The sequence below is a fragment of the Lotus japonicus genome, chromosome 1 (genome assembly GCF_012489685.1).
Source record: "Lotus japonicus ecotype B-129 chromosome 1, LjGifu_v1.2".
NCBI classification, from domain to species: domain Eukaryota; kingdom Viridiplantae; phylum Streptophyta; class Magnoliopsida; order Fabales; family Fabaceae; genus Lotus; species Lotus japonicus.
Window position 1 is genome coordinate 95,703,924 of NC_080041.1, and position 10,605 is coordinate 95,714,528.

The following is a 10,605-nucleotide window of genomic DNA, read 5'->3' on the forward strand; positions in this document are numbered from 1 at the left end:
AAAACACAGACAACCAAAGACACGTAAGTGTGAGTATGAAGGGTCACGATGATACAACAACTGAGTAGGAGAATCATTCTGAAGAGTCTTGCGGGGCAGAATGTTCAGAAGGTACGTTGCCATTTGAAGGGCATGATGCCAAAAAGAAGGAGGAACAGACGAATGCGCTAGAAGAGTGCGGATCATATTGTTAATGGTGCGGATTTTACGTTCTGCTTTGCCGTTTTGAGAAGAAGTGTGAGGGCAAGAGAAGCGAAAAATAAGACCATTAGCATTACAATACTGGTGGAAAGAGGCATTGTCATATTCACGTCCATTATCACATTGGAGACATTTGATATTTGCGGAAAATTGAGTTTTAATAAGTGTAGCAAGAGAAGTAAATATTTCATAAACTTGAGATTTCGTACCAATTGGAAACGTCCATAGAAAATCAGTGTGATCATCCAAAAACAAAACGTAATAACGATGACCAGCAGTGCTTAAAATAGGAGACGTCCATAAGTCACTATGCAAAATATCAAATGGCCTCAAAGTAATAGTTTCAGAGGAACTAAAAGGCAACCGAACATGTTTGCCTAAAACACAAGAATCACAAACAGAACTAGAACTTGAAGGTTCGCAAAAAATAAGTTTATTATTCCTAAGGTGACTTAAAGCTGAGGAAGCAGGATGACCAAGGCGATTGTGCCAGACACCAGAAGCAAGACCAGCAAAAGGAGAGGAACGGGTGACTGGGTAGAGGTCGCCAGGGCTGTTACATCTCAGGAGAGGCATCCCCGTCTGGAAGTCCGACACCGAGAATCCAAAAGGATCAAAAGAAACAGAAACATTATTGTCAGTAGTGAGTTGTCGCACAGAAATTAAGTTTTTAATAATTCGCGGAGTGTGCAAGACATGATTGAGTGCTAAAGGTTTGTATGGGGTAGGAATAGAAGTGTGTCCCGAACCCCGAATTGGAATGCCCTGACCACTACCAACTATCAGTTTCTGATTTAAATGACTTAAATTAGAATAAGACGTAAGAGTACCTTGAGATGCCGTAGTATGGGATGAGGCGCCGGTGTCCATGTACCATGTGGTGTCTGGAGGAGTCAAAGACATGGTATGCATGGCAGCAGCGATATCAGTGGGTGCTGGAGAAGCGGTAGCGGTGTAGGCCTGAGGACGCGGACCTAGAACGCTGGGTTGCTGCGGAGGACCCATGGGACGCGACCACTGAGATGTCGGGTAAGGACAGGGAGGCATGCCCCAAGGGGAAGGGGCCCAACCAGGGGGAGGAGCCCAACCCCAGGGATTCCAGGATGCCTGCGGAGGTGGGCGCCATGGTGGAGGAGATGCAGCAGAGGAACCAGAAGAGCCAGAAGATCCATGATGACGAGAGCCACCTTTCTTCTTAGGTTTACCAGAACTACCCTGATAATTGCGATTGTGCCCTGACCCATAACGATGGTTGGAGTGTCCCTGATCGCTACGGTAGGTGGGGCGCTGCTGAGAAGAGTCAACGGAGGCCTGTGGACGGGAAGCAGAGGTATGCAAAACAGTCTGAGAGGCATGGCCGGACATCTTGGCGAGACCCGATTCCTCTAGAATCAGCATGGAGCGGACCTTGAGGAAAGGGGGCAAGGGCTCGCTCTGACGGATCAGGGTAGCAACACCACGAAAAGGCTCAGTGAGACCAGATACCAACTGGAGAACAAGACGATGGTCACTGACTGGGGCACCAACATTCCGCAACTGATCAGAGATTTGTTTCAGACGCTGGCAGTAGGCCGAAACACTAGGAAAATCCTCCATGCGAGTGGAGATGAAATCCTGGTCGAGAGCGACGGCACGAGAATTCTGATTGTCCTCAAACATAGAAGCTATACGGTTCCAAGTAGCCATAGCAGTAGAACCTTTCTCCATAACAGTGGCGAGAAGGTCAAAGGATATGGTGGAATAAATCCACTGTTTGACAGTAGAGTCAAGAGTGGCCCACCGGGCATAGGAAGCATCATTGCGCGCAGGAGGCTCCATGCCAGCTTGAGGAATGATGTGGTGGAGCACCTGAGTGGCGTGAGCATGAGTTTCAAACAATTCAGCCCACATAGCATAATGATCCTTGTCTATCTCGAGTTTGAAAGGAATGTTGTTTTTGATATTGGTGACAGCAAGGGCCGGATGAAAATCCGACTTAGCAGACGCCGGCGGAACTGGTGGAGTGACCATAGTGGTGGCGGTGTCACTGGTGGGGGCGCCGTTGGTAGAGCCTGAATCTGCCATGGAAAATAATTAAAAAGAAAATAGAATGAATTAAGGAACTTTGTTTTTTTTTTTTTTAAGAAAGGGAGAGCCGCTGCTGGTTGAACCGGGCGGCTGCTTTGTTGAACCGGTCTGATCTGGGTTGGTCGAACCGGTTGTGGGTTGGACCAAACCTAGAAACCAAACGGGTTGGTTTGAAGACCCAAAGGAGGATGGGTCGGGTCTGCCTTCTGCAGACGGATCTGCTGCAGATGGTGGTCGTAGGCGGCACGACGGGAGCGTGAGCGGCGCAAGGAGGCGGCGCGAGGAGGCGGCGCGGCCACTGAGGAGGACCGGCGGCGAGAAAGAGCAGGAAAGGAGCACTGCGGGGTCTTGCAAGAGAAGACGCACGCGACCGGTGCTGGTGCAGAACGGATCGGTGACGCGCAGAGGGGGGCACGCGACGTGCGGGCGGCGCGGCTGAAGGCGCCGGTGTTGGGTCTGGCGGCGGCTGGTGGCGCGAGGGAAGGAAGCGTTGCCGGCGGCGGGCTCAAGAGCCAAACAGAGAGGGGCGGAAAAAAAATAAGGGAATAATAATTAAAAGAAAAGTTAGGTCAGAAAAGGGATCTGAACCTGCTCAATGATACCATGAAGGAAATCAATTCCGTGACTATTATTGATGAATAAACCTCTATTTATACAAATACAAAGTTGACTAATAATAAAGGCTAAATCCTAATTACATGCATAATTACAGAATAATAAATATAAGAATATTCTATTCTATCAAATTTATTTATCTTGTTTTACTACTAAAAGAAGTCGTGTAAGAATGGTATGTGAGAACATGAATCCTGTTGTTTGTGCAGTGTTTAATTCAAAGAAAAAGAGGGGAGGTGAGATATTTTGATGGAAGAGGATAAGATACTAGTACGTGTTTGAAGAAATGTGAAATGTGAAAAAAAGAGAATATCACAAATTGAAAAAATTACATAATGTGGCGGGAAATTGCATGCAAGAGGATAAGATACTAGTGCGTCATAACTAGTTTCAGGGTTTCAAATTGCATTATGCAATTGCAATTGCAGCCTCAACATAAAAAGTTTTAAAATCCCAGCAACAACATCATTGTTTCGCAAGGTAACTATGACCACAACTGCAATTTAAAACCCTAAACAGTTCTGTTATATATAAATGCTCTTAGCATGAATAGTCCGAAAGTTTATACAGCTTCACACACAATATTGAATTTGGATTTGAATCCAAAGTGTCTCAACAATCACCATACTAGTTATACAAACTTTGATCAATCAATTCCAACTACCAATAAGCATATCTTTACTTCCTGTGTCTATGCAACATTCCCTATGTATGCATACAACATTTTTGCTAAGAACAACATAGCATCTAGTATTTTAACCAAAACCCACAACCTTTACACTCAAACTGTACGTCAAAATGACTGCTGTAAATAAATTGAAGAGAAACAAAAGGCAAGAGAAAGAATGGTGCCAATGGCTAAGATCAACATCATGACCACTCACAAAGGGCATCAAAAGAAAAGAAAATGGTGCAACCATGTTCTGAGGATCAAGAAAATATGAAGTATAAAAATTTGCATAAGAATGCAAGGGAAAATACAATAAGGATTTGATCAGTTAAGGATATTATCTTTTCAGAAACTTTTAAACTTTGATTTAGATTTAAAGAGGTCGAGCACGTAAGCTCTATGGAGAAGGAAGCGTCACTACCCTGGATACTCGGCATGAAAATCATTTCCCCAGGAACACATTTGAATACACCACGGCTCCACTCCTATATTCATAAAGTAAAATCTTTGTTAAGTTTCTGCTCGTTACATATCATATCACTAAATATCAAATAGAAGACCCTTTCTAATTAGATAACTGGATTTTTAAGTTCATAGCTAATACTTGATTTTTCTAATACTTGATCTCTTTCCTGATTATTTGCAGCACCAGATCATGTTACATTGAGTGACTCTTTCAAAAAGAGCAATTATAGGGTAATACAACAATGTTAACTTCATTAAACATATGGAACTGTTTTTATCTGAATTAAATATAAGGGTTTAGTTTTCATATGTCGTTAATGTAAAATTAAACTGATTTTGGGTTCCTTCCCTCAGAACAACCATAAACTCACATATTTAAGTAATCTGAGTCATTCCATTAAAATCATGGTGCTCATATGTTCTACTAAGATTGAAACCATCCAATTTTAATCGAAGCACTCAGATTCCCTGAGTGTGTGAATTTAAAATTTGCCTAAACACACGGGATCCAAATTTATAGTAGTATAAAATACTTCACACTTAAGGTGACACATCAGTTTCAAACTCAAGGTAAAAAAATACCCACATGCATCACTGAATTTTGAAACAAAAGATGAAACTAAATTACCTCTAGCTGTTTGCCAACTGTGACAACTATATTCTCTGGACCTGCATCAAATGACAGGGGACCTCTTTCAGTTTGGATGTAAAATATGCAATGCTCCAAGGGAAGGTAGAAGCGCAAAGCATGATCTTTTAAACTGTCGTTTTTCTTATCTGAGACGCCTTCATTTTGTTTGGGGGCATTGTCGTGCGGATACCTGCACAGGCAAATCATAGACTCTGTCTCTTGAATCCGCTCCTTAAACTCTTCAGATTTACTGTCCTTTTGTAGAGCCAGAGTCACTTGCTCCACTATACTATCCATTCTACTCGCGACATTCCCCATGTGAACCCTGCATGTTATTTGAAACAAATTAGCATGCACCTTGTTTTGTCTCAATTGGATACAAGAATTATGTTCTTCTCAAACAAGTTGGTACCTTCTTCCCAATTAGATAAGTAACTATAGATGTAAAAAATATATAATAAAGTTAAGTAAACCAATTCCTACTACACTTGACTATCGAATTAGTTATATAGCAATTTCAAACCAACAGCCCAATAGGATCAATAATGAACTACATCATCAAACAATGTGATTCAGCTTTATAAAAAATCAAGGTCTTTTTAGTTTGATGTATTTGTATCCTCCAAGTGTTTAGGCTCATTTCTATCTCAACCTATAAGATAGGTAAACCCACCCCCACCTATGGTATTTGAATTATTATATGAGAAGAGAAATGCTACCAACATACGATTTAATACATTTTGTCCAATACATTTTCTTTTATTAGCTAAAATTCATGTGTCATCCATTAAATTATATGGGCCGTCACACTTCTAACTTAGCGGGACAGACATGAATTTTAACTAATAAATGAGAGACGGATAAAAAGAGTTAAAGTGAGTTTATTTGGCACTTCTCTTTTAAGAATTTTATGATAATGAACATATTAATCACTAATTAAAGACCTAGAGAATTTATTCTCAATATGTGTGTGTGTGTGTGTGTGTATTATGTGTGAGTGTGTGTGATTCTTAATATATACATTCTAGGGAGTATCTAGACCTTCCTTGGCCTTTTGGAACTTACAAGCTAATAAACAGAGAATGATGGACTTAAAATTTACAATGTGTTTGTTATGAAAGAAATGCTCAAGAGAGAAATTCCAAAGGCGAGATAAAAGTGAAGGACCACTTTCACCCGTGTTTGGTTTCTAGGAATAGTTAAAGAAGAGGGAGTTTTAGGGTGGAGAGAAAGTTGTACTCTATTGTGCTTTACACTTCTATCCTTTGATCAACAGTTTGCATATTTATATGGTAAGGGGCTAAAATGGCATTTTACATAAAAGAAATCTTCTCCTTTTCCTTTCTCTTATCAACAAAACAAAGCATAGAAATTTCATCTCATTCATTCTCTTTTCCTTCTATCATACCAAACAACCTGCAAAATCTACTCTATTTCTAACATCTTTCTCTCTAGTCTCTACACATATTCTTTCTTCTCTCTTTCTCTCCTCAACCAAACAATACCTTGAGAGAACACACATATCTATACATTTGCTACAACTGGATCCATAAGAGTAATGCTTGGTTAACAACCTTCATAACACACAATATCTAACACTAGAGTGAAGAAAAACAATCAACAGTACATGTGAGAATATATTCAAGTTATCAAATAATAAAACCTGATTAGTTGAGACTTGAGAAGTGATTTGTGTGTAACATTAATTTCATACAAGGCTCATTGTTAAAAAAAATTACAAGTATTTCTCAAGCATATAAGGTAACAACAATAAAGTATTTCTCAAGCATATAAATTTAATATACTTCAAAACCACTAGCCCACTACATGAAAAAAATATGCAAACACGAAATAGTGAATCGATTAAAAACCATAAGAACAACAAGTGAAAATTCAATGCATATGTATAAAATCTGCAAAATCAGAAACAAAACGAGAGTTTATATACCAAAAGTTCCGATGCGTTTCGTCTCCGAGATTCTTGTGAGCGGTGAATTCAAGCGCTCCTTTGTTAGACCGAACACAGGAAATCATCTCTGCGCCGACTCCGTCGCGTTCAACGACGTCGTGCTCCGAGTCGCGGAAGACGCGCTCGGCCTCATCCGCCACCGTCCCGAGCTCATTCCCGGAGATCCCGTGGCACCGGATCCGGAATGCGCCGAACTCCTTCGCGGAGCGCAGAAGCAGATTGGCAGAAGCGCGCGGGAGTGACCAGAGATCAACCTCCGCCGGTGCCGGCGGTAGTTGAGGTCCCGGTAAGGTTAGCTCCGGCAGCTGAAGCGTCTTCTCTAGAAACTCGCTGAAGATCTCGTTGGCGGCGGATCGCGATCCTCTTCCGGTTGGAACCGGCGACGGTAGCGGCACCGGAATCTGGCTGTTGCACCGCGCGATCGGCATTACGAATGTGACCACGCCGTCTAACCGTTTTGTTTCCGGTGAAAATAGTCACCGTTTGCGAATCGGATAAAACTGCCCCCGAAACGACGTCGTTTCAGCGCATCAGAGAAAACACAGATTAGAAATTTTCAAAAACGGTTACAATGGTGGCAACGACGTCGTTTGAGTTTGTTTCGCTGAATTGTTACTTGGATGAATCACTGAGAATTTCAATGAAGAAGATAGAATACGAAGAAGGGTGACGACGTCGTTTGGAAATGGTGATTGTGAGAAAGGAGGTTTTCTTTTTTGGAAAACTTTGGAAGGTGAGGGACCCTGTGGTTGGTGGGTGCACTCTAGTTCGCGTGACGCGCAAGACTGCGAGTTACGTGCTTCCCTGCAATGGAAGTTATCTTGTGTCATCCATGCGCCACGTGTATGTAGGGAATAGAATTCAGTTGGTAATGGTTATGGTTATGGCAATGTGAGGAGGATATAATATAGTGCAGAGTCAGAGAAGGAATTTCATAATGCGAACAGTATGTTATTCAAATACCTTTCTATTATTTTATCAAAAATAGGGAATATAATTAATACTCTGAATATTTTTAATACTGCAGTTATTTAAAAATAACAGTATTATAATTACGTACAAAAAAGAACAAAATTACAAATTTTCAATGAAAAAGACAAATGATAAAAAAATTAAAAAGATGCAGTTTTACTTTTATGCTTGTTATACTTTTCCTTTCCATTTTATGGGCTAGCGAGCTAAGCCTGCTTTGTCCATGTGAATATTTCTCACTTTATTGCTGGTTCCATTTGGCATGGGCCACCCAAAAGCTGTTATTGTTTGGCAATTGGCATGGAGTATATATTTAACCAAAAACATCAAATATTGTGAAAGTATTATAGTTTCTTTTCATTTTTACCTAAAAAAATAAGCTTTCGATTTCAGATAATTAGCTGTTAAAAATTTGTACGTTTATTAAAAAAAGATTTTAAATATAAAAAAATAATTTTAAGTGGAAGTATATCTAATCAAATTTATATTTTTACTTGATTAATTTTTTTAATTCAATTTGGCGGATAAATCTCTACAAAAATACTAACATTTTGTGGCTGTTTCACACATTATACATACAAAAAGAGGCTTAGACAAACGTATTTTAGTGATACAAATTGAATGAGATAGAAAAGATAGGAAAATTTAGCTTTCTTATAAGAAGTATTTACAAATTAAAAGATCTTGTGACACTTTAACATATAAGATTGTTAACCAATCGCTACCCCATTTCCTATCAATGTAGACAAATTTTCCTGAAGTTTTTAGAAATGATACACAAATTTAAAGTTATGTGTCGGCACTCGTAGGTTAAGAGGTATATGTATAAGTCAGGCCGGCCCTAGGCTTGCACAGCCCTAGAGCCTCCAAAAAGAAGGGGTTCAAAAAAAAATTCACATTAAACTTTCCAAAAAAATAATTTAGTTATAACAATTAATGTTCAAGATGTTATTAATGACTTTAACTGTTCTAGTGGTTAGTAACTATTTATGTTACTTGGCGGGTTGCAAGAGGTCTGTTGCCAAACGAACCAACATAATGGTTTTGATGAAGTTTCGAACGTTAAATATACAACAGTATCTGACAGTTGTATCTCTAAGAGATAATTCTCTTTATTAGGGGTCCATTTATATTATTTGCCCAGGGCCTCCAAAATGTCGGGACCGGCCCTGATATATAAGTTATATATATATATATATAGAGGATGTATCTTATGAGAAAAATAATCTTATGTGAGAAAATGAGAATAAATCACGACCGTTAGATCTAACCATTAACGGTCAAGATTAAAACATTAAGTCATGTGACTTTTTTAAGTGATCATGTGTGTTAAGCTAAAATTACGAGTACTACGATTCTCGACATCATGGTGCAAAGGTGCGTTCTCGACAGAAAGGGTTATGGCGAAACCGGCAACTCAGCACATGGTGTTCCTCAAAGTCAAGTTAGTGAGAGCTATATCTCGACAAACTCAGCAGATGAAGGAATCTCGATCATCTTAACGGAAGAGGCAGTTACCGAGTAACGAGCAACTACAAGCACGTGCATATACCCACGATGCCACGAATAGCAACGGTTACCCACGACTCAGGACCACCCACGTGGCAATAGAGTTACGTGCGCGAAGACCACCGGCTAAACGTGGGGTAAGGCGCCAAAATTCAAAACCCACGAAGCCATCATGCATTCAAGAAAAACCGCCAAGAACGTGGGAAGAAAGAAAAACTATAAACAGAGGAAGCAGCAGCAGAAGAGGGGGTTACCAACTCAAACTCTGAAAATTCACCAAAAAGCTCCAAATGTCCGCATCAATGAGACTCAAGGAGCAAAACGTGATGATGAAGGAGTATGTTGCAGAACCAACACTTTAGTTTTCTTGTATTTAAGCTTGTTAATTCCCAGTTTCTTTATGCATTTTCCTGTCGAGATCCTCATCTCTTGTAGCTCTTGTGTTATTTTGATGTACGTGATTTCTTTGTAATTGACCCGTGCTTAATGAAATTCGGTTCTGTTTAAACCAACTCGTTGTTGTCGAAAAAGCACTTACACACACACAACACTTTGGCAAAGCGTTTTCTCAAAAGGACCCTGAATCTAAACTTCCTTTAGTCGAACTAAGAGGATATTTGTTTACCAAAAATCCATGTAAACAAATTGGCACGCCCAGTGGGACCGTTTTTGTGAAAACTAAGTTTTACAGAAGCGTTTTGTGTGTTTAGTTTATTGCATGCTATTTGGTGTTTGTTACTTGCCTTGATTGTGATTTATATGCACCTGAGAAGTGGTAAGACTATAAGTATGACAAGCAATCGAGGAAGAACCTCCCCCCAAGGGTCTAACGTGGGCAATCAGGGTAGCCCCGGGGGAAGTAGTGGTAATAATAACGAAGAAGTGTCTACCGGGATGGGACCTGGCACCACTATGCCAACCCAGAATGTGGCAATCTCTGCAGTTGCAGAAATGCCTGTATCTACATCAGTGCAGGCACAAATTGTTCCAACGGTTACGAGGGAAAACATGCCTTATGGTATGCCTACATCTATGATGCAAGGCATACAAGGCACGTATTCGACGTTCCCTGCAAATGTTCCCCCATTCAGCATACCCCCTTTTGGGGCAAATGGAACAATGCTAAATTTGGGGAGTCGAGTTAGCCCTCCTATTCCTGGATCTAGTCCACAAATTTATTTATCTACAGGTATGAATACTGGTTCACTTCAAGCCATTAGGCAGCAAGTAGATGATAGTAACCATGAAATGGTTAACATGTTATCGCGACAGATAGGTGAACTAATTAACCCTGTGCTCCAAAATAATAATGTCAATTATCAGCATTTGGCACGTCAGATGGATCGCTTGGCGACAGCCCTGGGGGCACCAGTCGAAATCCAACCGGCACCAGGGGTTAATCAAATTCCAGTGCCTAACCATGTCCCCGCTCCTGTGCGCTATCAAGCGCCACAACACCAAAACATGGGGGCAAACCCTTTGTTTGGGGGAAACGAGGTAGTGCAA

At 40.6% G+C, this 10,605-nt stretch overlaps 2 protein-coding genes across 2 annotated transcripts; both read right to left on the reverse strand.

Moving 5' to 3' along the window:
- Positions 1–647: 647 nt before the first annotated feature.
- On the reverse strand, positions 648–3,343 carry LOC130728065 (uncharacterized). The gene is made up of 2 exons (XM_057579396.1): positions 1,032–3,343; positions 648–783 (listed from the first exon to the last, which is right to left on the reverse strand). The coding sequence occupies exons 1-2, from the start codon at positions 2,263–2,265 to the stop codon at positions 758–760; spliced, it is 1,260 nt and encodes a 419-aa protein (XP_057435379.1). The 5' UTR covers positions 2,266–3,343; the 3' UTR covers positions 648–757.
- A 124-nt stretch (positions 3,344–3,467) lies between these two features.
- On the reverse strand, positions 3,468–7,474 carry LOC130728066 (uncharacterized). Its single transcript, XM_057579397.1, has 3 exons — positions 6,598–7,474; positions 4,647–4,974; positions 3,468–4,038 (listed from the first exon to the last, which is right to left on the reverse strand). The coding sequence occupies exons 1-3, from the start codon at positions 7,044–7,046 to the stop codon at positions 3,814–3,816; spliced, it is 1,002 nt and encodes a 333-aa protein (XP_057435380.1). The 5' UTR covers positions 7,047–7,474; the 3' UTR covers positions 3,468–3,813.
- Positions 7,475–10,605: the final 3,131 nt, after the last annotated feature.